Source organism: Pezoporus wallicus, unplaced genomic scaffold (genome assembly GCF_028554395.1).
Source record: "Pezoporus wallicus isolate ANWC-B61680 ecotype Strahan unplaced genomic scaffold, APGP_CSIRO_Pwel_v1 contig_6789, whole genome shotgun sequence".
Taxonomy (NCBI): Eukaryota; Metazoa; Chordata; class Aves; order Psittaciformes; family Psittacidae; genus Pezoporus; species Pezoporus wallicus.
Genome location: NW_026637361.1, coordinates 145226 through 172504, shown reverse-complemented (window position 1 = coordinate 172504; position 27279 = coordinate 145226). Strand labels below are relative to the sequence as shown.

Genomic DNA, 27279 nt, shown 5'->3' with positions numbered 1-27279 from the left:
AGAGAGCAGAAGATAGACACCAAAAGGGAACGGAGCTTAAAAAGATACGGTTTTATCTGTGTTATGACAACGTACTCCCAGCAGGAATTGCTTCCTTTCTCCAGTTAAGTCAATGGGTCTTTCAGTAAAATAGTGTTGGGGGCAGAAGTTAGTATGCATTTCCCTTGCAAATAAACTCTAATTCATGCCAGTTAAACACTAGAACTAAAAATGTACAAAGAAGCCTTGAAGGAGATGAAGTGTTATCAGAGTTACCTTTTCCTCTCTGAACAGTCCAGAAGAAAAAACAATGACTACAAATACAGCAGGCAAACTGACTGTTGGGCTGATGGGGGTGGGATATACATAGTGTTGTAAGGAATTCAGTCTCAAGTTGTGCTAAACTCTCTTCATCCTCTGTATGGCACATTTTGGTCCATGATGGGGATTTTAAGTTGAGACGAACCCTGATTTCTTACAGAAACGTGTAAATATTGTTGCTCTTTAAAATGCCAGGTGTACTTCCTTCTACAAAGCTTAGGGGAGGTTTATAGGAAGTAGTCTGGGGTACGACGGGTCACATGAGGCTCTCCACGGCGAGGTGCTGGGTCAAACTGGAGGCTGCAGGAAAGGAAAGGGGATCATTTTCCCTCTGCCTCCACAAGGTACTTTCGAATGCCACAATATATACTAGACCAGCTCTCCTGCTGCTATCACTTTACCCGTCCCAGCTGCTTCTACATAAGATGTTCCAGGTCCCCAGACAAACATCTGTGGGAATTACAACTGCAGCAGCTCAGCACTACTTACACATGAGCTCAGCTGAATGCAGAATTCAGACTATCTCACCCACCTTTACAAAGCCTAGCGCTACCAGAAAGAAAAATAAACACATAAATCAGTCTTTGCACCCTCCATGAAGCTTGGGTGATGGAGGGATTAAGGAAATGCAGAAGCTCCAACTCTCCAGAGAGCTGGGAATGTGAGATACTGCAGTGCCCAAACTTTTAAAAGCTTAACTCAATACTTATTAGATTTTCTTGCAGGTACAGCACACAATGTGAATTCCAGAGTGATCTGAGGTGGCTTTTCATGAAAGAAGCCCTTTGGAAAGGATCAGTCATTACTCACAACATAGAATAGTTAGGAAGAAAGGACAGCCCAAGACAGGTTACTCACAAGGAATATTTTAAAGTGTCATCTAGTTCCATAATAGCAGCCTGGTTCCCACAACGATAACAGTAATTGGGCGCACTGAAAATGGTAACCACGTTTCGGTCATGGCACCAGTTATAACCCTGCCAGGAAAGGAGAAAAAACAAAAAAGCATCTGTTAAACCTCAACCCATCTGAAGTTCCTCTTAAGATCTGAAATGATCCAAGGCATTTGTGAAACCACAGAGTTCTTGTAAGTATTTCCAACTCTGTTTCCTTTTAGTAGTACTCTTACCACCAGAAAAGTGGGTAGTTACCTGAAAGGAACAGCTCCAATCACTCTGCAGAGGGATCAGCCATTCATCACTGGTGTGTTTATCCATTCTGGACACAAATTATTGATTGTACCACAAATAAAACGCAAGATTTTTAGGTATGCCTTCAGCTTTCACCCACCACAAAGGGGAATGTGCCTGCTGGATGTGAATGACTGCTGACACACAATACCACTTAAGGGATCTACCTGGAATAGGTTTTAAAAACACAACTGCTCTACTGACCCACCTGGCATTTTTACAGCATGACATACAAGAATAGCTTATCAACAGCTAAAATTATGGCTTAATTCCTGCCATGTCTGACTGCCAAGTATTATAGGACAGCCTGTAAAGGAGCAGCAGTTTAAGTAGAGCAGTCAGCATGTAAGTAGGTTATTACTTCCAGAAACAAGGTGCGACAGGGTCCTTCTGTCAATTTGCTTGGAGAATAAGGAGGTGGGAAAGGGCAGAACACTCCTTTATTTACATAACAAGTCAAAGCCCATCATTTTATATTGCTTCTTGTTTCTACATGATTCAAGTCTCTTTCATATTTGCCTGTGTAACACATTTAGGTGTCCACTTATGCCAACCCAGTGGAAGGTCTCACCGAGGAGACAAGAATCGGAATCTCCGTTTTGTTAGCCCCACGTACCAAAGTGTTTGCCCTACCTCCATGACAAGTTGGTGAGCACGGGAGACCAGTGTGAGACCATTGGCATGGTTAAATGTTTCGGAAATATCTTGCCCAAAGGTGTAGCCAGCACCACGTGGAGAGATACCCCAGCCGCCACGATCATCTGGATCCGACCATAATAGATCACACATTGGGCCCTTGAAAGAGGAAGTGTTCTGCATTAGATCACTAACAAGATTTTAAAAGTGTTTTCCTGTAACAGTATATTTTATTTACAGTAAGAAGATTGCCAGCAGGTCCTTCTCCATACAAGGTACAAGTGTTCATTTAACACATGTTAATCACTCTCGCTACTTACTCAGTGTCTCACTCAGCATCCCTCCACCCACCAAGAAATTAATACTGAGAAACGAATCCACAATACCAGAAATCTGTTCCCACCTCCTCTTCCATGTGTTCCTTTTACCACTTCACTTCAGTCAGAGATACAAAGACACTGAGAGCAGCTTCACATTCTAACTCCTAGCTTTCACAGTGTGGTAAGAAAAGCCACGTGGGAAGGTATATAAATCCAAGGATGCACAGTGGGTTTGCTGGTGCCAGCCAAGTAGCAATAGATTAAAGAAAGGGAAATAACTCATGGGAGGTTGAACTAACTATTCCAGAGACTGATGTTAACCCTTCAGCAGCTCTTCTGGCAAGGTATTAATAATTTAATATCCTCTCTAAACAGTCTATTGTTGGACTTGATATATTACACACATCTAACAGTCACAAATGAAAGCTCACCAGCATTCCTTGCTGAGCTACTAAGGGGCAGTAAAGACACTCTTGTATTAATCCAACCTGCTGCTGCTTCCGACGCACAACTCTGAGTTGTGTGGCCCGGATCACACCGACTCCATGTGGAGATCCTCAGACAGCCAGATTTCAGCACACAGATATGCAGCACATGACTGGGAAAATCCCAGAGCAACAGTATCACCATTACACAGGTAGATGTCCCAACCAGGTAGCCCCCTCGTTCTGGGAGTAATTCACACAGCTGATTATAGTTTGTGGAAGGCTTGGGCAAACTTTGCTAAATTGCTCTTGCTGTTGTACCAAAGACATTGCAGGACAAGCAGCTCATTTTAATCATGGAACATTGAACTCTATTTGTAAGCCCCAACTACTCCAACACAGAAGAGCAATTTGCTGCCCCTGGAGCTCAGAAGCTGGTTTCTTCAAGTTGTGATCTCAGGCCCCCAGAACACGATGAACAAGGTGTAACACCACAGTGGAAAGAGTTGGCTGGGGAGAAAGGATGGTGACACAACATGGCTTCACGTGGTAGTTGTCTGTTCACAAGCAAGTCTGTGGGTGAGGCTGAAGGTAGTAAACATCTTCCGCTGCCAAATACTATTCTTCAAGTCAGCGTGACAGTGAAAAAAACCCCATGATTCTGTGACAAACAGCTGTGAAACTCCCATCTCTCTCCTTTTGTACACTGCTGTAATTAAAGTATACTGACCTGCGTGCCTGGCCCAAACGTATGCTCATCTGCTCCTAGCTTTTACAAAGGCAATAACCTGCTTTCTAACTCCGTGTCTGTGTGTCTCTTGCAGCTTAAATGGATTTCAAAGTGAGGCTACATTTGTATTTTCCACCAACAGGTATCTAATTTTATGATCCATTTCCTTTCTTGTTACCTCATGTGGAACTTCCTGCAGGCGGTCCAGAGCCCTGATATGATCCAGTGTATCTATGGATGGAGAGAGGCCACCATGGAGACAGAAAATCTGTTTCAGAAAAAGAGTGCAACCCATTCAGTGCACAAATTTATGGGAAGACTCAGAAATAGCTGGTTTTAACTGTTATCATTCTTGTACAATTGCAGCCATGTCACTCTCACAGCAGAAAAAAACAAATTTAATTCCTGCAGAAGGAAACAAAACTGAAAGGGTGCACCTTGCATACAGAAATCAGGGGAACAATAAGGCAACAACAAAGACATCAATCCTTCCATTTTAGGAATATCTTGCCTCATGGCCACTACTCGGCTCGCATCTGATATATCATGAGGGATCCCCACTTCTTGAGCAGTCAATTAAAATGATCCACACATGCAATACTCTGCTATTCCTCCAGCAGCAGAATCAAAAGCTTTCCCCACACCGTCAACTTACGTTAAAACCTCACTAAATTCATCCCCAAACCCACAATAAGTACATAGTCTTTGAAAAAATTCAGAACACAACCTGAGCGACCTTCTCTGAGACTGTCCATGCAGAGGTCAGACAATACAGTCTACATGACACCCCAAATGAAAGCATTTTCCCCACTCAACACTTACCTGGCCATCTACTAGAGCTGTAAGTGGAAGATAATCAAACAGATCTGTGAAGTACTTCCAGACATTGGCATTGCCATACTTTCGCAGACATTCGTCATAAAAGCCATACACTTGCGTGATTTGCCTGCTCTCATGGTTGCCCCTCAGTATGGTGATGCGTTCTGGGTAGCGCACCTATTGACAAAGAAAATAGTTCTTTAACACAAGGATTGTACCATCAATATGGAAACAAAGAGCAATGGAATATTTTGAACAGCGGTCAAGCATTCAGCTCTGTTACAGAACAGCATGCGGCCATTAATGCTTTTCAATTTACACGCCTAGCTCAAGCCAATGGCAGCATCAAGGGGAGGAGTGATTCTTTCCAAACTCCCCCAAAATATGGTGTTTTGCCCAAGGCTGCTGTAGGAAAGCTGTCAAACCTTACCTTCAATGCTACTAGAAGAGTCACTGTTTCCACTGAGTAGTAGCCTCTGTCCACATAGTCTCCCATGAACAGGTAATTTGTGTCTGGCGATTTCCCACCAATTCTAAAGAGTTCCATGAGGTCGTGGAATTGACCGTGGACATCCCCACAGACGGTGACGGGGCAACGTACCTCTTGCACGTTAGATTCCTTTGTAAGGATTTCTTTAGCCTAGCATGAAAACACATATTTAGGACAAAAAGGTAGGAAGCTCCTCCATAAGCAGGTGCAGATGTTATTCCACTGCATGTTATTCACACTGGAAACCCGATTTCAGTCCAGTAGCTCAAGCTGACCACTAGAAAAACAGTGGTTTGTTGGATAAGCAAATACAAAATGCATTTTACAAATCCCTGTGCAGGAAGACAAGCAGGCTTGCTAGCATGAGGCCAGATTATTAAAATCTTAGTGTAACACCAAGTACTGACAAATTCAAAGGAGTAATTACCAAGTTAATCCCCAGCCTCCCCCAAAAGAAAGCAGTGTGAACTTCAAGCCTTGCATTAGACATACCACTCACATCACCACTGGGGTTCACCCACAAATTCTGTGCTTCTTCCAAACATTTCTCCAGTGCAGACAAGACAAAGCACTATTCCAGTCAGCTTCATCAGCTTCACAGGCTGACATTATCTTCTTAAGCACAACTGGCTTATTTTTTAACCTAAAGATTATGACAGATTTCTCTCTGTGTTCAACACAGCTCAGATCAGTTCATCTCACCTATGTGATCGAGATCTATCAGTCTAATCTGACTGCCAAAGTCAAGCGCTACCCAGTTACATGATACTTAGAAGCTTTCATCTCAAGAATCCCAGCATTCTTCTCAGTGTTGTGGGCCATCCCATGTCCTGTCAGCAAGAGTTCAGTGTATGAAAACAGAGATGAGGCGGTATTTTTGCTGTCTGCAGGTAAGGGCAGAAATACCAGAAGAGCTAGGGCATGCCACATGGGCGACTATCATGGTCTTCTGACCAACCTGATTTTCAAAAAGCATGTATCAAGCTAGATATTATTTGATATACCAGTAGGAAAACTATGGCCTCCTAGACTTCAGATAGAAGGCATATGAAACGTGATGACAGGACTTACACACAGAATCCCTCCTGCCACGTTTCAGTCTGCCTACCATTTCAAGGGATGGCTCTCAGTCCCACGCCACCATGTGGAACCATGCACATTACCACCTTTGCCAGCACTGACAGCTCATCCTCACCACCTTCCTCCTCTGGGATAGGATCCCTCAGGCTTCCCTCCCTTGCTGCACACTCATAAACCTTAAGTGCTTTCCCAAGACCAGGATTTCACAGCAGTGGCCCATGCCATGGAAGCAGCTCTACAAACAGCCTGTTTCCTCCATATCGACAGAGCCAGCTCACTGTGTGATTGCTGAGCAGAGATGACATTAGGAAAGGCTGCATGTGACAAAGGGGCTCATCTGGCAGAAACACTGGGCAACCACTATGGCACCAGGTAAGCAGAACTGTGTCACTCTGGCAAATAATAACCAACACAAGCACCAGTGCCAGCGCTGCTCCAGTTCTTTCAGACTGCATTGCAGTGAGACTGAAGCTGCATGTCAGGAGAGGGAACCTTCACTGCACATTCCAAGAACACGTGGGAACTAACAAATCCATTTCCCTTGCAGAGGGACAGATTCTTCTTACTCTTGCTTAAGCTATCAAGGAAAACAAGTATTCCTACGCCTCCCTTCACTAACCTGGCACAGAACACCACTGTATATGCAAGAGGCGCTTCTCTCTTGCCCAGGGTGTTTTCTTCTGCCAGATTTCCAATCCTTTTCCAAGAGCAACAGTTTAACAGTTCTAAAAGCAGGTCACACACAACTGGAAAAGCAAAGTCAGAAGCAATTTGAACATATGGAGTCACAACCAGCTTCCCCTGTGGTACCCAGATGGCAACAAAATGACCACAGATGGAGGGATGGCATCCCTGGATTTAGTCATCTCTTCCTCTACACGCAACAATTCCTCTGCTAATTACAGCCACATAATGCAGCCTATCTGCATTACCTTGTTATCATCAAATATCATGTTTGTTTTCCTGCCTCCAGCTCATCAACTAATGCAGATCAGTGCTCCAGGCACATATGAAGCACAGGGGACACCCACAGATAGGCTCAGTCTGATCTGAATAGAAGGGATGAAAGATTGCCAGTGCTGAACAGTTCCCAGCAGGCAGTAATCCAACTACTCGTGGCCAAGTCCCTTAGCTCAGGATGGAGCAGCTACTACCTGCTGCAACCAGGAAGAAGCTGCTTACTGAGGACACCCTCAGTGGGCTCCCTGAGGACACCTGCATTCACATTCAAATCTTTGCTGCCTTGCCTCTTTCAGGGAAAGAGGCATACTCAGAAGGAATAACTAAAACCCAAGAAGTCTAGGGCTTGGACAGCATTTAGCGTGCCCCTTGCATGGTATTTAACCTGAGGGATGTGATCCTGATCCTCAAAGACACATCCTGCACACTGACTGGATGGCATAAGGTCTACCTTGTAGTTGTGACTGGAATTGCTGAACATGTGGTTTTGAGTGCAACAGTAGTACTTGAATTCTTTTTCCTTATCTTTAAAAACATCTATAGCACCTTTTGAGATCATCTATCCTCTGTGAGACAAATACAAAACAAACCCGCTCAGTGCGTTCTGATTGTTGCACAAAGCAACAGACAGGGTTACACTGTAACCTGGAGCTAACTTAACCATAGAAAGTGGGGGGGACTTTTTGCTCTTTCTTATAGTGCATAATGCTCCCTTCCCAGATGCGTAAAAAGACGGACACTGTACACATGCCATACACACTTATCAGTGTCTCAACCACACCATCACCCTCCACCTCTCTGATCTGCCCAGAAAACCCACGCACCCACCCGAAGATCCACACACAGGTAGAGCAGCACAGGCAACAGAGGAGCTCCTTCTGCACAGTAGTTGGGCACACTGACATTAAATGCATCCTTCAAAGGTGGACCAGCCCAAGTCCTGAAAGCTTGGTACTAGGAGAGCCTAGAAGTTTCCCCTCATGAGAAAGGAGAAACTAACTGCTAAAAAGCAGCAGCTTCTTTAGCTGCCTACCATGCAGCCTATTTTAGCTTACTAGGTAGACAAAGATACATGCACACAAATAGATTAAGCCTGTCATTCCAATGCTGCAGAGCTGGTTCTAATCATGCTCAGGAACTGGCCACAGAAGTTTGCCATCATGTGGCTTTCTAATGCCAAATAGTACCTGTAAAATTTTAAGCATCATTAAAAACATCCCAGAAAAGTGGCAATTAGCCAGTACACTCTGCTTGCATGTTTCAATGGGCCAAGCTAACGGTGAAGTAAAATGCTTTAAAATAACAAAAACACCATTGCAAAACAGGATAGAAAAAAAATCTGATACAACTAAACTGCCCTAAATTATCACAATTTACTTAAGAAGGTTGTTAAATGACTATGACTACCTTTGCTTTAGAAAGCCATGACTAATACTATTGGCTTCCTAAGCATGTGTCCCAGCTGCTCTGGACAAAAACCATACTCAGGTCAGAGTAAAAAGCAGCAGCTTTTAGGTATTTTTACTTAATAAACCTCAATTAAGCACAAGTTACCACATCTGTGCTCAAAATTACTTTGAGGAGCAGACTACTTCGTAGCTGTGAGCTTGCCCATTGTCTCAACTCCCCTCTCTTTCCCAGTTTTAGATCCTATAGATCACCTTTGTAGACTGGTACACCAGCTAGGCTGCTGTCCACTCCTTAGTCCATGTGGAAGGAGGCTGGAGAATGCACGTCCCAGTAATTTACTGTGTTGGCCTTGAAGAGGAAATGGAGTGGTCTCAGGGCTTGAACACAACCCATTGATGAGCTGCTCTGAAACTCGAAATGCTTCACCAGCTTTGAGACTACCATCAGGATCACCAGGAGGCTAATCCCTCTGTGAGAGACTTAATCACATCCACTATCACACGGTTCAGATTTGTCTATGCTAACTATGTAAACTGATTCTAATTGTGAGATTATGATCCATCCTAGGAGGCAGACTTTCAGCACTGTGCTTCCCCTAGAGAAGGCCAAAGACCCCAAGCACCTGCTTTGCATACAAGATCCTCTGAGAGCACAGAAACTCAGGTCCTTCTAGGAGATTTATTTACTGCACCACGATCTTGGTTTGACCCATAGAGGCTCTTACATGGAGTTTCTGATGCAAATTCAACTCAACTGTTATTCTATCAACTGTGACAGACCAAACTATTATGTCAGCAAATATGCTGAGGATATTAAAATCCCAAGGAGCTTGGCGTGAACAAGAACCAGACAGATTCTCCTCAAATGAGATGGAATCCAGAGGGATGGAGCTGTCCTGCTGCCCTTCAGCAACGATGAAGCAGAGGACACCCTGAAGCCTCAAGAGTGATGGACACTGTTACACATGCTCCTAGAGGTACTTGGCCCAGCACATCCCAGGATAAGCATCAGTACTACAGAGATGAAACATTCCTGGCCATGACTCAACACAACACTTGCAATCTCATGGTTTGATCCTCATCCAGGTTGCTACTTAGCTCATACTAATTTCACCAATTAGTGCCCAAGAGCTTGCTAACTCATCCTCCTAAAATCGTTCTTAGACGAAACAATCTCAAGAGGGCAGAAGCGTCATAGGTTCATGCCAGTAACAGCAATACTCCCTACAGCCTCAACTGGCTCCTGCTGCTTGGTTTGAAGAATCAGTTTACAGTTACCACTCAATAACCGTACAAGAAATGTATGTCTTCATTAGTGATTAAAATCCTTTTCCTCCCACCACTTCACAACACAAAGTTCTCAAGCTGCTCACAGCAATGAGACTGTAACCCTTCTTACACATCCAAACAATAAGGATAGAAAAAAGAAGCTACCAAGAGAGATGGTTATGGATGGTTGCTTGCTTATGTTTAATTTAAGAGACAGCCTTTTACTCACCTGCTTTCATATTGCATTTTATTACCTTTGTGAAAAACTCTCTTCCCTAGGATAAGTACTAACTCCCTCACCTGCAGCAGAGTTCATTAGCTGACCTGACTTGAACTTCAAAACCCAAGTATTCAGAGAATTCCTCTCCAAACTTGGGAGTGCTTCCTACCAAATCAAATGAACTTTTTGGCCTTTTAACCTGACTTTAAATGTTCAAAATACAGGTTACAACCTGTTCAGGTTCAAAGGCAGTTCGATGCAGCCAGTGCTACACTGCTATCAGTACCCAAACTAACAACATCAAAGCCAGCATCAGCACAGAAAGCTGCCATGGCACCTCCAATGAAAGGGCGACATAATCCAACACAGAAATCTATAGATTTTCACTGTTTATTTAGTGAAAGTGGAAAAAAGTTTCAACAGCCTTCCACCATAGAGTCTAAGACCATGGCGTTAAGAGTAGCATGAGATGCAAGACACCCGATGTACGTTTCCCCAATGTTCTACAACATTCTCATGTCTACAAACTCTAGCAGTGATCATAATGTCTGTCCTTCTATTATCCTTTGAATGCTGCATTTTAGCTAGATTTCATTTTAAAGACCAGCAGAACAGTAATCAAGTGTTCTCATGCTGTCTTGATATGACATCTTGATTAGCTGCATGAAGAATACAAGACTGATGAGCTGCCAAAATGATGCTGCACATTCACCTGGGCAGGTGAAGACAATGCAATTTCTACAGGTGCAAATTTCAACAGCTTTCAGAGTGCAGAATAATTTGGCATGCCCTGAACAACTCTAGCCGTGTGCAATCTTTCCCTCTTTACTGTCCATTATGCCAGCACTTAAAACCAAGAGTGACCCATACAGGCAAATCTATGACTTGTTTCTTTGGGGTTTTTCCCTCACCTCATTTTGATTTTTTTTTTTTTTTTATAACCTATCAAACTCTTTCACAAATTTAAACCCAAGGCAAGAGGTACTATTGTGCTTGCCCTCTTAGAAATTAGTCACAGAAAAGGGAGCGCTAAGAAGTGAGACAAGGTTGGTAAAGGCTTCTCCAAATATTACCTCAAGGAAATAAACTGAACCAGCTTTCTGCCAGGGCTACTTCACACCAAAAGCAAGTGCACACCCAAAGGCTTTCTGAAGCCCCTTTCCACTACAAGATGGGAGACACAACCACTCCCCCACAATTTAATAAGCCAAATAAGAGCATTGCAGAGTACTTAATTCATACCCAGTCATTCTAACCAGTTACCAGCACCATTGAAGAAAGGTGCTGCGACAGATGACATTTGTTTCATGCCATGCTCCACAGCTTTAGGCCTCCTACCTGCTGTCTGGATAACAAACACCCTCCCCACCTCCAGCTGCCACTCCCCCTGCGTACCATGCAGGCCCTGACATACAGCTGCATTCTGCTGGCACTGTCCTCCTGCTCCTCAAAATACAGCAGCCACAGCTACTTAACAATGCAGCCAGAGAAGAAGGGAAAAAGTCTTCTGTAACAGCTTGTGGGTCAGAACAGCAGTTCCCAAACAGGAACACTTGGAGTAGGGTACACATCAGACTAATAAATTCTTTCAGGATTATTAGCTGAACCTCACGCAGAAGAGAACACAGTCACAGAGAGCTCATCCTCACTTTTCAAGATCAAGGGGCCCTACAAGAAATCTGGAGGGGGACCTTTTACAAGGTCATGTAGGGACAGAACAAGGGGGAATGGCTTTAAACTGAAAGAGGACAGATTTAGATTACATATTAGGGAAGCGTTCAAGGCCAGGCTGGACGGGGCTTGGAGCAACCTGGTCTAGTGGAAGGTGTCCCTGTCTGTGGCAGATGGTTGGAACAAGATGAGCTTTAAGGTCCCTTCCAATCCAAACCAGTCTGGGATTCTAATGATTGTATGGTCTCTACTCTTCGAGCCACTGCTGTCAGTCCCTGCTGCAGCACCAGTTCTTCTCATCACGATCCCTCAGAACTGATGGAGAAAGTCATAAACCAAATGGACAGCTCTGGCATGGAGTCCTTCATAGTCTCTGCCTGTGGCATTCAAGTAAGCAGCTCCTACCTTTTCGATGAGCATTCCGGCACATTACGAAGCTGCAGCACAAACCCTCTCTACTGTTCAGACTTCATCACTGCTGTAGTCTACTGAGGCTTCAACAGAAGGAAATAGCTCCACCTTTTGAAGCTGGCACCAAGATGTTTATAGTCACTGGTCAAAATGCGTTGCCATGAACAAGCATCAGAAAACATGTTCCCCATCTGACAGATAATGTCTAAAGACAAGTCTAAAGACTGGTCCCCTGATGGGGAAAAAATAATTAAAAGGTCTTGACAGTATACACTGAACAAGTGCACACAGAAATTTGCCAAAGGACTGTCCAAACCCCAGTCCAAAATAGCAGATGCTGTCCTTCCTCCAACCATTTCTCATTCTATTTTAGTCTCCTCAGCAGCTTGTTTAGGTCGACATTACAGATCATCTCTTCTCCCCCTCTCCTTTCCTAGATTTCACACTGGACATCAAAAGGTTTCCTCTTGGATTTTTATTGTGTAGCTGCTTCACATTATGAGACAGAAGGCACAAGTGCAATGTGATGTCCCTGAAAAACAGAATGGGTTTTCCAATGCAACCACCACCCCAGTCCTCTACCACAATTTAGGTGAACCCAAAGCCAAAAGGTGAAAAACAGACTATTGAGATGTGGGTGGAAAAAAAAATAATAATAAAAAAAAAAAAACAACAACAAAAAACATGCCAGACTGCTTTGGGTTGGAAGGGACCTTAAAGTTCATCCAGTTCTAACCCCCTGTCACAGGCAGGGACACTTTCCACTAGACCAGGTTGTTAAGCTGCTCAGTTGAAAAGTACCTGGGGATGGTGATTTAACAGAGATGAATATGAGCTTGTGGCCAGGCAGCCAAGAAGGCCAACAGCATCCTAGCCTGTATCAGCACCAGTGTGGCAGCAGGGCCAGGGCAGTGACTGTCCCCCTGTACTTGGCAGTGGTGAGGTCACACCTTGAATCCTGTGTTCAGTTTTGGGCCCCTAACTACAAGAGAAATATTGAGCTGGTTTAGAGAAGGGCAACACAGCTGATGAAGGGTCTGGAGAACAAGCCTGATGAGGAACAGCTAAGGGACCTCAGGGGATTTAGTCTGGAGAAGAGAAGGCTCAGGAGGGGACCTCATCACTATATAAAAGACTACCTGAAAGAAGGCTGTAGTGAGGTGGGGTTGGTCTCTTCTCCCCACAGGTAACAATAAGGCAAGAGGAAACGGCCTCAAGCTGTGCCAGGGGAGGTTTAGGTTAGAGATTAGGAACAATTTCTTCACCAAGAAAGTGGTCAGGCATTGGAACAGGCTGCCCAGAGAATGGTGGAGTCACCATCCCTGAAGTGTTCACAAGCCATGTAGATGAGGCCCTCAGTGACATGGTGCCTTGGCAGTGCTGTGGTAATGGTTGGACTTGATGATCTTAAAGGTCTTTTCCAAAGTGGCTGATTCTACAGTTCAGTAAAGCTCTCAGCTGCTCATAAATCCTATAACTGTGGCATTTTTGACGCCAGAAAACCACTGGCACTGTGAACAAGAGGCCCTCCCATCTCAGACACACTACAGTGCAGCATCACGGCGAGCAGGGGGAGAAGAGGGAAACCTGTTTCCCCGCCACGGCCCCATCATGCCGGGACGCTTTGCTCGCAGCTCCCCGGTACCGCCAGCCCCAACCAAAACCCTCCAGTTCGCAGAGGGAGGACGAGGGGAAGCCGGCCCCGCACTCACCTTCTCGCAGAGACTGCGGACCTGGCTCTCGCTCAGCTGCCGGCACTCGTTCAGCTGCTCGATCCATTGGTCCAGCTCCTTAGCGAACCCCTTCTCCTCCATGGCTGCGGGACGGGGGACCGGGCAGGGCAGGGTAGGGTAGAGCAGGGCCCAGCCACGCTGGTCGCCCCGCAAAGGCCCGGGCCCGCCTTAACGGCGGCGGCGCAACAACCGGGACGCGAGGCCTGGCGCACTCCGCGTAATGGCGGGTCCCCCCCTCCGTTTCCCTGTCCTGCGCACTTCGACAGCCCTGCCCCTTGTCCCGAGGGTCACCGCCTCCCGTGGGGCGGGGTGGGGCGGGGTGGGGCGGGGTGGGGCGGGGTGGGGCGGGGCGGGGCGGGGCGTCCGTTGGGGTGTGCGCGGGGTCATAGGGGCACAGACTTTGGCAGGGATGTTAAAGCTCACCCAGTTCCGACCCCCTGCCTGCCGCGGGCAGGGACACCTTCCACTAGAGCAGGTTCCTCCGAGCCCTGTCCAGCCTGGCCTTGAGCACTGCCAGGGATGGGGCAGCCACAGCTTCTCTGGGCAACCTGTGCCAGGGCCTCACCACCCTCACGGGGAAGAACTGTGTAATGTCCGATCCGGGATCAGGCCTTCCACCCTTGGCTTCCCGATTCAAATTCAGGTTTTTACCTCTGGGCTTGCAGCCGGCCCTAATGATTGCCACAGCACGGCCTGGCTAAGGGAGAGCTTGTTGCAAGGTGTGCGTTAACATTAATGTAACACGTAGTAATGTAAAATAACGTTCCCCTATGTGAGCATAAGGGAAGCGGACACCTGCTGTAAAAATAATCCCTGGTTTGTCCAAAATGACCCCCAAAAGTGCATCCTAGGTCTCAGGAGGTTATGATGCAGCATGAAAATAAATGCTGAGAGGCTTTTATTTGTGCCTTTCAAATTTCTAAGGCTTCTTCATTATTTAATAGGAGGAAGCACTATAGCATACTAACATATTTGCTTACAGTCTGGTGCTTGATGCATCTCATGGTCAGCCCGAAATTGCTACTGATCTGCGAGCGTGTCTTACCTGCTGCAGGATACACAGCTCTTGGTTTGATCTTCCATACATTTTGACATGCTTTGCCGTCTCCTCAGTAGCAGCATGTAACAGCATTGTATAGTGTCAATGATACAATAACCAGTTATTAGATTGATGAGGTTTGGAGCGCTGGGTATGCTTGAGTTATGGGTGCCTGGCCCAGTCAGCAAGGACTTTGATTTTAGGAGATCACAGGTGGTAAGCATTCCTGGGATTTTTAGCAGAGTAGCTAACTGCAGTTAGCCACTGCAGTAGGTTTTTTTTCATGTCAGATGGAAAACCTGAGAATGGCTGAGGAACTACTCAGGTGGGGGGGAACACTAGAGCTAGACTTGTGGGCTTTACCCTGAGGTGAAGGAGAAAATTAAAGGGTTCAAAACATCACAGCTCTGAAGCAAACTTTCCAACTAAAATACATCCAGCAAATTAAAAGAAAGCAATATATATATATAAAAAAAAATTGCGGCTACTCTTAAAGATTGTCCATCATTTCCTATTTCTTTACCCAGACAAGACGCTGGCCAGGAACTGTTCACATACGCCTGGAAGTTTTATTTGCTCATTTGTTTCCAGCAGATTATTTTAAACTGAATTGCCCATGCTTGTGGTACTGCAGCAGAGAACACAACAGCCCTGGGATGAGGCAAAACCTCCAGCATGGCAGCAGACAATAAATCTTTCCAGCTGAGAGCTTCCCAAGGACAGCACACACCATGTGCTGAGCATAAGGGAAATGGACACCCACTGTAAAAGTAATCCCCTGGCTTGTCCAAAATGACTAAGGCCTCCTTAGACTTAAACCTGGTGAGAAGGGTCAAGAACAGCAAAAAGAGCTTTTTCAAATACATGGCAGACAAAACTAACACCAGAGGCAATGTAGGCCCACTGATGAATGGGATGGGTGCCCTGGTGACAGAAGGTACAGAGATGGCAGAGTTACTGAATGCCTTCTTTGTCTCTGTCTACTCTGTTGCAGGCAGTCCTGAAGAGCCCTGTACCCCTGAGACCTTAGATGAAGTCAGGTCGACGGAGCGGTTTCCCTTAGTCGATGAGGAATGGGTTAGAGACCAGTTGAGCAATCTGGACATCCATAAATCCATGGGTCCAGATGGGATGCACCCGCGAGTGCTGAGGGAACTGGCGGAAGTCATTGCTACACCACTCTCCATCATCTTTACCAAGTCTTGGGAAACGGGAGAGGTGCCTGAGGACTGGAGGAAAGCAAATATCACTCCAGTCTTCAAAAAGGGCAAGAAGGAGGACCCGGCTAACTATAGACCGGTCAGCCTCACCTCCATCCCTGGGAAAGTGATGGAACACCTTATCCTTGGTGCCATCTTAAGGCATATCAAGGATAAGAGGGTTATGAGGGGCAGTCAACATGGCTTCACCAAGGGGAAATCTTGCTTGACCAATCTCTTAGCCTTTTATGAGGAAATAACATGGTGAATGGATGATGGCAGAGTGGTGGATGTGGTCTACCTTGACTTCAGCAAAGCATTTGACACAGTCTCCCACAGCATCCTCACAGCTAAATTGAGGAAGTGTGGTCTGGATGATCAGGTAGTGAGGTGGACTGCGAACTGGCTGAAGGAGAGAAGCCAGAGAGTTGTAGTCTATGGGGCGGAGTCTACTTGGAGGCCTGTAACTAGTGGAGTGCCTCAAGGGTCAGTACTGGTACCAGTATTATTTAATATATTCATCAACGATTTAGATGAGGGAATTGAGTGTACTATCAGCAAGTTTGCTGATGACACTAAGCTGGGAGGAGTGGCTGACACGCCAGAAGGCTGTGCTGCCATCCAGCGAGACCTGGACAGGCTGGAGAGTTGGGCAGGGAATAACTTGATGAAATATAACAAGGGAAAGTGTAGAGTCCTGCATCTGGGCTGGAACAACCCCAGGTTCCAGTATAGGTTGGGGAACGACCTGTTAGAGAGCAGTGTAGGGGAGAGGGACCTGGGGGTCCTAGTGGACAACAGGATGACCATGATCCAACACTGTGCCCTTGTGGCCAAGAAGGCCAATGGCGTCCTGGGGTGTATTAGAAGGGGGGTGGTTAGTAGGTCGAGAGAGGTCCTCCTTCCCCTCTACTCTGCCCTGGTGAGACCCCATCTGGAATATTGTGTCCAGTTCTGGGCCCCTCAGTTCAAGAAGGACAGGGACCTGCTGGAGAGAGTCCAGCACAGGGCAACAAAGATGATTAAGGGAGTGGAGCATCTCCCTTATGAGGAAAGACTGAGGGAGCTGGGTCTCTATAGTTTAGAGAAGAGGAGACTGAGGGGTGACCTTATTAGTGTATATAAATATATAAAGGGGGAGTGTCACGAGGATGGAGCCAGGCTCTACTCAGTGGCAAACAATGATAGGAAAAGGGGTAATGGGTACAAACTGGAACACAAGAGGTTCCACTTAAACTTGAGAAGAAACTTCTCAGTGAGGGTGACAGAACGCTGGAACAGGCTGCCCAGGGAGGTTGTGGAGTCTCCTTCCCTGGAGACATTCAAAACCCGCCTGGACACATTCCTGTGTAACATTATCTAGGTGTTCCTGCTCCGGCAGAGGGATTGGACTAGATGATCTTTTGAGGTCCCTTTCAATCTCTAGCACACTGTGATACTGTAAAATGACCCCCAAAAGTGCATCCTGGGTCTCAGGAGGTTATGATGCAGCATTAAAATAAATGCTGAGAGGCTTTTATTTATGCCTTTCAAATTTGTAAGGTTTCTTCATTATTTAATAAGAGGAAAAAAAATCAGAAGGGGAGATGTGTGTTAAGATGGAAACCTCACATTACTCCTGCTGGAAGAAATACCCTGTAACTTGAGGCTTGCAGCAAAATCCAGTAACAGCATTAACTAACTGTTAGCAAGCTAGTTAAGTGAGTTAGTTATGTACTTGCTAACTAGTACATAAGTAGCAATGGGGGATTTTTCCTCCAGCTCCTCAGCATTTGGTGAATGGGCATTGAGAGGACTGAGTGCCCTTCCCTGGCAAAGACAAACTCCATGTGCTCAATGGTCTTTGTCGTTCATGATATGAGCCATTTTCCCCAAATCTTTCTGTGTGGATGACTTCAAACATCCAAGCAATCCCATAAATTGGTTGTGGCCTAGCTGGCTACTGGAGATAACGAACACAAATGTTCTTCCCAAGGTCTTGAATGATCTTTCAGTAATGAGAAAAAGAAGAATTTCCTTTTGGCAGTGAAGTAACGCATGGTGAAGTGATAAATCAAACCACAATAAGCTCTTAAATCTTTCTGTCCCTACTTTTTTTTTTTTTTGCTGTGGAATTCCTTCAGCAGCAAAATGTTTCACACATCGCAACTACCTCAACATGGGCCTCAACAGCTTCAGTGGCAGTACGCAGGCTGCCTTTCTTCACGGTATCCAGTGTGTTCTCAACAGTTTACACCGTCCTCCTCCTGTAAAACCTGAAAATACTTCTGCAGGGTCTCAAAAATGCCCCCTGCATCTTCCCGTTAGCATCTGCAGCATCCTGAGATCCACAGGGTGGGCTTCTTCCAGCATTCCTCCTGGGCAGCAAGTATTGGGATGTGACGCTGCATTTTTCTGGGGGGTGACTTTATAGCTTAGCACAGGGGCTTGGTGTTTCTTATCCATCCTGTCAGAGGGTTTTCCAGTGTTAAGCTGATAGACCTCAGCTGATACAGGGTTTGGGCAGGAACTCCTGGACGAGTTCAAAGAGGATCCAGCTCTTTTACTCTTCAGTAGCCTTTTCTAAAGACATCCTTCTATCTTTCCCAACAGACTGCAGATGCACAAGTTGTGGTGAAGGCAGCCTCTGCAGAGAACATCTCTATTAGGAGCCAGGGCTGATTTTCCACCACCTTCTCTAAAATACAGTTTCTGCACTAAAACCTGCTGAAAATGTGAAAGTGGCTGAAAAGTCCACAAAATAATAAAAAAATGCTGTCTCTGTAACACTAAAACAGTGATAGGGCAGCCTTCCTTTCTTATTTTTGTCATTTTTTTAACTGAAACTCAGTGTTTTAGGGAACCCATATCAGAAAGAATTATTTACTGCCACTGGTGCTTATGGAAGGCATTGTCTGGACTTACTCTTCACTTCCTAAAAAGCGGTGTTTTACTGATGGCACACCTGTGTTTTAGGTAGGAAAAAAACCCACAGAGTGAAAAAATGGATAAAGTCGTAAAGTCCTTTCCTCTGTTATCAGCTGAGGACACATCCTCAGACTAGAGTCACTGCTTGCCACCTAAGCAGAGCCCACCACCCGAGCAGAGCCCACCACCCCCCAGTTTGAGGCTAAAAGGTGACAAAGCAGCATTCTGGGTTGCAGACTGAGGTTGCATTTTTGCTGGGTCTGGGAGGCAGATGTACCTTAACACACCCTCCACAAAGTCAGGCTTCTTGTCCCAGCTTCTACCCACAGGATTCATCTCTGTTCCTTCCTTCCCATGCCGATGTCCACCACCATCCTACTGTGAGAAAACATCTACAAAACCCTGATAAACTGTGAAAAGAAGAGCTGGAGAGAGGTTGGGGAGGAAGGAGGCAAAGGGAGCAGGGGCATAAATAATTGACAATGTACTCCATGGCCATAACATACATACAGGAAAGTATTGTGCATAGAGATATGGGGGAATATACAGATAAAGGAATACAAAATGCCCTCCTGCAGTAGCCTGCAGCATTTTGGGGGGAAAACCTCAAAACCTGAGAGTCTTGTAACACGCTTCCTTTGCAAATGCATGCAGATCTGGAACATTTGCTTATCCCTCTTATTGAAGTGGCTGGCTGATTTGATTACATCCTGGGAAGTGCATGTGCAAATGGAATGGATTTTCTAGCCTTTTGAGGGCACTGCCTTCTACTGCCACATCTCCAGCAACTGATGCCAACCTCCCTTTAACGCAATGTGCCCTAAAACCGAACGGTGCTACAGATGCCAATGCCCACAGCTTTCATCCAAGCTCATAGCCATAAATCCCTTCATTTTCAAATGCAAAATGTTGCAATTGGGAATGACTTGCCCTCAAGAAATGCGTTAGCAACAATTTAATCTCCTAAATGAAGCGGGCTGAAGCACAGCCGCTCCTCTGTTGCGCACTTACTGGATAGAAGGATCTGATGATGAAAGCCTGGGGGGAAAAAACAGATCATCAAATTGAAAAGCCCTGGGGAGATGAATGCGAGATAACCGAGAGAGGAACATTTATAGTGTGAGTCTTGGCTGAAATGATTTCTCCTTCCAGGCAGGCAGATTTCCTTCTTAGTATCATGGGAAGCGCCCAAAGGAGAGCTGGCACCTTGGAGTGGCGACAAATCCGATTATAAGAACCAGAGCAGACAGTTAAGACTACACAAGTAAGCAAATTTATTTTGAGACAGAACAAATATTGTGGCAAACAACAATATGCAAATTCAGTTGAGAACAGGGGTAAACATCAGACTTCATTTTCAAATAGATATAAAATATAGTCAGGTTTTATTTTGTCCAAAAAGCAGCTCACATCAGGGGAAGCAGGGGGTGGGAGAGGATGGGTCTGTTCACGCCATCCAAGGTGTGTGTCACCTGCAAAACTTCAGACTCCACCATCAGAGATGAGCAATGCCAGGAGGAGATGGAGGTGTCTTTGAGAGCTCTGTCTCCCCTTGACTCCAATATCCTGTTTCCAATTTTCTGCTGCCAATTTTCTGCCTCCATTCTCACAAAAAGCATATTCTTGCCACAAAGCAAGGGGCAGGTTCATTCCCTCTCAGACCCTCAATGCACACCTACCGCCTATGTAGAGATGGGGTGGTGGTCATGGGGACACTGGCTGCTTTTTAGGCTCAAATATCTTTGAAGGCACCTGAACCTCCTCTTCCTCACTGGTTTCTCATGGATTGACCTCCTGTGGCTCAGCCTGAAAAGCCAGTGAGGGAGCATCTCACCTCAGATGCTGGAGGAGCTGCTGTGGCATGAACAGGATGATATCCCCTCCCAGTGTAAAGGTGCTGGTGTGCTGCTTTCTAGAAAAGCCATCCCAAATAAAAGCAGACATAGAAAACATTAGATTGTCAATGATGCTTTGAAACAAATTCAAGTTTATCATTAATTTTCTGTGTGTTTTTTTCGTGAGTGTGTGTGTCAACTGGATACAAACAGACAAGAAAGACATTGTGAACTTCAAGCTCTGGATCGGCATGTCGTCAGTTAGCATCCGCAGAAGCACCATCGGATATGGAAGAGTTATAGCACCAGAGAGTTTGGAGGATCTAACTGATAACATGCGTCATTTGGAAAATCTGAGACAGGTTGGGAATGGACGGTGGAGGGGGTGACATGGTACAGTCCATTAGAAACAATACAAGGCAATTCATGAGTTTTCATACAGTACAATACAGTCACGGATCAATTAACCCTTTCAGTACAGTACATGACAAGTAACACTTTGCACCCTGTTAACACTAGGAAAGGAGGCTATGGGCCAGAGGAGGGTTGCTGGGAGTTTAACTTTTCTGCTCTAATTTCAGGGTTTGCTCATTGATTTGCTGCTTTTTAGCCACGTCTGTCCCACCCCACATCAGACAGCCCGTTCCCAGCCTGGCTCCCTGGTGGGACATGCTGGTGGACCAGAATGCTGCTGGACCATCCACCTGAAAGTCTTCACCCAAATCCTCCTGGTTTGGCCAGGGAAGTGGAGACCCACTGCCCCTCTGCCCCACACCAGCCACCAAAACTATGAGAAAACATTGCTTTCCTCCCCCCTACTCCCCGTCCCCCCCCACCCCGTCCCCCCATCCCTAGCCCCCAGCCAATTCAGGTGCCGAAGCATGCAGAAGGTGTGCAGAGGTTGAGTTCAGACAGCCCCAAGCCAAACCCATGTCTTCCCTCAGGTGTAGTGAGAACAGGGTCCACTGGAAAAGTGCTAAATTACAGTACATTGGCGTTTCCATATGTCAACTATTGAACAGCAAAACAGATTGTTTGAAAACAGAATCAGTATCGTACAGTAAGTTCACAATTCTTCACTGTTTCTACACTTGTAACACATGCATTTTATTTCCATTAGTTCAATGCCAGTAGAACCAACATCCTCCAGAACAATGATCAAACATTAAACAAAACTTCCTAAGAAAAATATTAAGCATCACAGAAAGTTTCAGAAAAAACCTCTTTATCAGCATCACAAGGTACTCAGATTTACATTTAGGAGTTTTCATGCCATGATTTTAAAACACTTTTTGGTTAATATCCTGGGGAGAATTTGGGGGCGGGAGGAGGGAAGGGGAAATGAACCCCAAAACCAAACCAACACCCTTTCCCCCCAAAAAAAAAGGAATAGTTGGGGAAATAATATATCTACCTCTGTGTGTACGCACACACATGTACATGGAGATTGGTGCATGGGTGTGTGCGTGTTTTGAGACTGCTTCCTGCAATGCACAGTTTGCTTTGATAAACTCACTTATTTCAAGGGCATTTGCATGGGTCCAAAAGCCTGTTGAGGAAAGGAAATCTAAACTATCAAAGCAACTTAAAAAGTCTCTCTTGGAGGAAAGGGAAAGGTTGGTAAAACATCGCCTGAGTGCTGTTACCATGCACTTCCCATGAACTATCTGAAACTGCAAGCAAGTAAAAATCCTTAAAGAGCTCTTTTTCCACCTAAGAGGTCCCTCCAAAGTGAGAGATGCTGTGCTGGGCTTTGCATTCCAGCTTCATGTGTGCTGTGCAGGAGAAAACACTTACTTTTACCTTCCTGAAGGATGAGATGCCAACTCCAAAGGGCAAAAAAAACAGAGAGGAAAAATAAAAAGAGACCTGTTCCACATCCCCCTGCAAATGCTTCATTTCCAAGTACTTGAGGAGACCAGTGAGCTGACTAGGGGGTGAATTTTCCAAAGGGTTCACCTATATCCTCATGACAGTGAGCAGGATGTAGGCTCTGAGTCACTGAGGTGCTTTGAGAAGAGGCTGTCCCCTTGGCCACTATCATTTTTGGGGGCTCAGATGTAACAGCAACAATGCTAGGTGCTATTTCTTTAAACCTAGACTTGCAGGGTTAATTTGGAGGGGGGAGTGGAGAGGGGAAATAAATCAATCTGGTTTCTATTCACATTTCCATATTTCCATTTTTAAATCTAACAATAGAGGATATAAGAGCATAATGTTCTGGGCTGCTCAAGGTTTGTGTGTTTTAACCACCTTCAATCCCCACTGAGCACCCAACATCATGAAGGTCTATTAAAGAAGGAAGCTTGAGTTGAACCCAGCAAAAAGCAGACACTAAAGCTGGAGTTTATCAGGAAAAACACATCTGCTTCAACAAGCAAACCCAATGTAATTACTATATTTTGATGTTGTTGCTGAAGGTTATTTCCATCATGTCCACTTGCTAGCAGTGAAGGAGAAGACCTAATTCACTTCTCTCCATTCAAACTGACCATGCTATAACGGGTTTATCCAGCAAGGATCACCAATACTCCACCAAGGAGTATTGCCAGAGAAGGCCTTGGATTGACTATCTGACTCATTGCCAATGAGTCCCAAGTGCAGGTACCCCAGCAAGAATGGAACGTAGCACTCTCACAACCACCATGATTTGTTTGCTGCTACGGAAAACCCACAAGGGCTTTTAAAGAAGCAAAAACCCACCAGTTGGTTGAGAGTGGCTGGTTTGGGACATCAAAACCTAGATTATTTTGTATCCCTGGGATCATCGCCCCATTTCAAATCCTAGAGATTTGTGACTATGTGTACTACAAACTCTACCCTACTGATTTCTTGCTGGCAAGGGAGCTCTGGTCCCCGACCATCCATACTGAAATACTGGAGGAATTTAACAAGAACAGCGATGCACATCTGAATAGCCTCCTAAAATGAGACCTGATCAACTCTGAAAACCACTTTTCAAGTTCAACAGCAACCTACATGGTTATTATGCTCCATCTTCTACATCACCTGTAATAAATTTTACTTTAAAATACCTTTTGTAGTTCAAGCCCACAACTGATCTCAACAACACTTTCAGTACAGGCACATTGATGGCTTTTATTGCAAGGGCTTGAGCGCAGTCTTTATCGATACTAGTGTCTCAGACTGGTTTTAACTTCACCGTACTGTGGACGCACCCTGCTAATGCAGACCTGCGTCTTTGAAAACAAAAGCATCTGCCCTATGCTTCTCACTCCAGGTCTGCTTTGCATCCTGTGGTCCACTCAATTCCAAGTGTAAATCAGATGATCTTGCACCATTCCGATGCCTTCTGAGACTTCTGTTATCTTTGGTGCTTTTAAAAGCCATGCGCTTGGGTCTCTGTACAACCTCAAAGCTTGCAAACAACCATGTCTGCCTGGACATCAGTGACTTACATGTTCATCCTGTTGTGTAAAATGAACTTGGATGGGCTTAAGTCCTTAATTTATAAAATTGCTAACGGGTATGTAATGAAAGTCAATGGTCACATACACCTCAAAATTATCTTCTGATGGCCCCGTAACACTGTACCTAAGAGGCTTAAAAAGACTGGGGGAAACAGTTCAAAACTCAAGTGCTAATAGTACTTACAAAAGTGCAGTGCTCAATAGAGTGAGAAAAAAAGTGACTACTAGTACTTAAAGTGCTAGTTTCAAAGTTGGTTTGGTTCAGTGTCCAAAACACAGGTAGAACGTGGGGAATAGTGAGGGGTGAAATCAAAACCAGACAGCACTGCAACTGCACATGCCACACCAAAAGTGCTTCAAATCACACCATTGCGGAGAGAGGCATAACGCTACGGCTCAGCTTGTGAACACGGACAAGCAAATGACTGACACCTTTCAGATTACTATAAAGAACAGTTCCATTAACGCCATCACTACAGACCCATTCAGAAAGCAAGTGGTTACAGCTTATGGAAAAAAAAACCCAAAACACCAAAACCCACCCCAACACCAAGAGTCTCTCAGAACATTTACGAATCTTTGCAACTATGATACTCAAAGTCTAGCAAAAGCAACCCTGACCAGTGTCTGCAATAAGCTTCGCTGATGCTTATCATGCACGTTACAGAGGAGTCGTGCCACAGACTGCCTCCTTTTACACGCTATCTTACAGTTAGCCTATTTACCTATTTATTTGTGGTTTGCTTGTTTTTTAGCTTTCTGACTATGCATTAAAGCTGGCTTTTTAATCTTCACCATCCTACCAGTCAAAGGACAATTAATGCAACAACAAGACAACAAAGGTGGTCTAATAAACACTGACGTTACTAAAGTCCCATATTCATTTTCATGAAAGAAAACACTCTGGAGAAAGATCAGCACACTCCTGGAAAGAGGCTGGAAAAGGATTCAGACGTCAGGCACTTCCGCTCTCTCTCTTTAAACACACACTTCCCACTGACTGCCCATTGCCTATTCTAGCTGCTATCTGCTTTTTTGTTCCCTTGTGTTGAGCTCCAAGCCCAACCCTACTTGTATACTTGTGCTGAAAAAATTACTCCCAAAGCAAAAGTGGGAAATGAAAAAGGGGAAACCAGACCTTCAAGTCTCACTCTGTTTCAGTAGACACCCCAAAACCAGGTCACTGAGTAGCATAAGTGGCTCCCCAGGCCCTGCATGCATTGCTGTCAACTCTCCCAAGGCAACATCTGGTGCATTTGAGCTGGGTACAAATCTTTTGGAGAAAGTTCTTTCTGAAAAAGAAGTACTGACTTGTTGGACTTGGCTGGGTATATTGGGCATGCGTCAGATACAGCAGTGGACATTTTCCTAATCGGAGAGCAGGAGGTGGTTTTTCAGAAGCGGGTAACGCTAACACCATAGGGGCAAAAAAAAAAAGTTGCAGACCCAGGTCACTTATTTCTACTAATGCCACAAAGGCCAAAAGTAAGGGCATGCTTCCAGGGACTATGGATGTAGATCCACCTTTGCAGACATACAAGTGGAAAGAAAGGAGCCTGGAAAAGATATGAGAGCTGGAAAAATACTGGAGATTGGCAGTGCCCCGCAGTGAGGAGGGCTTGTGATTTCTGCAGGCATACAGTGGGGAAACACAACCATCACAGTCTGCAATCCACGTAAGAAAACTGCAGACTTGTTGCCAAAGCCAGCACAGTCTGGGGAGAGCCCAAGACCTTGCCATGCAACAAGGAACACTTCCATCAGTGAAAGAAAGTGACCACTACAGGGGAGAAACATTCCAGCTGGCACACCACAGCTTTATTTTAAATGATGGCGAAGTATTGCAGAATGAAAAGCAATTGTTGAGCATTATGCTGGGCAAAGAAGCATCTTGCAGGACTGGATTCAAGCCTGATCTTGCAAGACTGGCATGCATCTCCATTTGCTATATGTAGGCACTAGAGTAATATTTGGTTTAAGTACTGCTGACCTCAACACTGAGACCAAACCCAAACATTGGATGTATGGAAAATTTACCAGCCTGAAAAACAAATACCAAAACTGCTTGTTTTCCAGATCTTTTTATAACATGTTCTTTCCCGTCTTCCGATTGCAAGGGTTATTGGGAAAATTATTTGGAAGTGGATAATAAATCTAATGCTAAGACAGCAAGTCAAATTACACAGTAATTTCCTGCACTGCTCTCACAAGGAAGCTTTCACATCACACTGTATTTTTGCTGCTTTAGTTGGTCTTAAGAACACACCATTGACTATATCTCCATGTCTGAGACCCTCTGCAATTTTGCCTCCTCCTGGACTGACAACCCTGTTGAATTTTTAAGAAGAAAAGCTACTACTACAGGTTTCCTGGGAGAAAAGGCTGCGTTCTAGTAGTCCCTGACCTCACCTGGATTTTAAAGGCATTTGTAAAATCCCGCTTCAGCTGGCACACTAGATTCCCATCTAAATATTCCTGGCAACTTTTCCAGTCTCCACAAAACAACTCAATTGAAAGTTTATTAGAAGCAGTGCTTTATTGTTGCAGGCAGAGATTTTGCTGCAGATATCTGTGTGCCACAATTAAATGCTGATTTTCAGTGGTGAAAAAATTGATTCTGAGTCACAGCCTATTGCTGCGTAAAATGCGCTCCCAGATCACTCGGTATCACAGGCATAGTACAAATGGAAGATGCAGGGTCATTTTTAATTCTGTGCTAATTATCGCAACAAAAAACAGATCCTGCAGCGGAAGACTGATGCCAGGAAGGAATAATCATCCATATTTTGTAGTTCTGGCTGTGCTGCTCAAGGAGAAGCTTATTTACAAAATGGCAATCTCCAGAAAAAGACTGTGTTGTCCTTGCCTGAAAAAGATGTATATTCAGATACGCACTGCTACTCTGGGGGTGCTCTGCCTGGGAAATTACACTTTGAAATGAAACATTATAAACTTCAAGTATGGGAAACCACCTCCTGTTGAACAAATACAAGCTGTGGGGCTAATGCAACCCACCGTACCACAGAAATGATGCTTGGAGATCTCTGCTTTAAATTTATGCTTTTGGTTTAAAGAAGAAAAATCATATGACCTTTTAATTATTTATAGGTGAAAAGATGCTTCCGATAGAAGCATCGATGATGTGTCAACCAAAATGAAATTCCAAATGCAGGCTTTCTGTGTTCTGTATGCTTACTTAAATATA

At 45.0% G+C, this 27279-nt stretch overlaps 1 protein-coding gene across 1 annotated transcript; it reads right to left on the bottom strand.

The window, feature by feature from the left end:
• Window positions 1-36: 36 nt before the first annotated feature.
• Window positions 37-13885, bottom strand: PPP2CB (protein phosphatase 2 catalytic subunit beta). Its single transcript, XM_057405153.1, has 7 exons — window positions 13643-13885; window positions 4851-5060; window positions 4424-4597; window positions 3780-3869; window positions 2124-2285; window positions 1159-1277; window positions 37-600 (listed from the first exon to the last, which is right to left on the bottom strand). The coding sequence occupies exons 1-7, from the start codon at window positions 13742-13744 to the stop codon at window positions 528-530; spliced, it is 930 nt and encodes a 309-aa protein (XP_057261136.1). The 5' UTR covers window positions 13745-13885; the 3' UTR covers window positions 37-527.
• Between the last annotated feature and the right edge of the window lie 13394 nt (window positions 13886-27279).

What these genes read in the sequence shown, in the direction of transcription:
- PPP2CB (XM_057405153.1), bottom strand. Translation starts at nt 13,744, where the DNA reads ATGGAGGAGAAGGGGTTCGCTAAGGAGCTGGACCAATGGATCGAGCAG. An exon ending in CAGCTCTAGTAGATGGCCAG is followed by an intron (nt 3,870 to 4,423) that starts GTAAGTGTTGAG and finishes TTTCTGAAACAG; the next exon opens with ATTTTCTGTCTCCATGGTGG. An exon ending in CTCACCAACTTGTCATGGAG is followed by an intron (nt 1,278 to 2,123) that starts GTAGGGCAAACA and finishes CTTTCCTGGCAG; the next exon opens with GGTTATAACTGGTGCCATGA.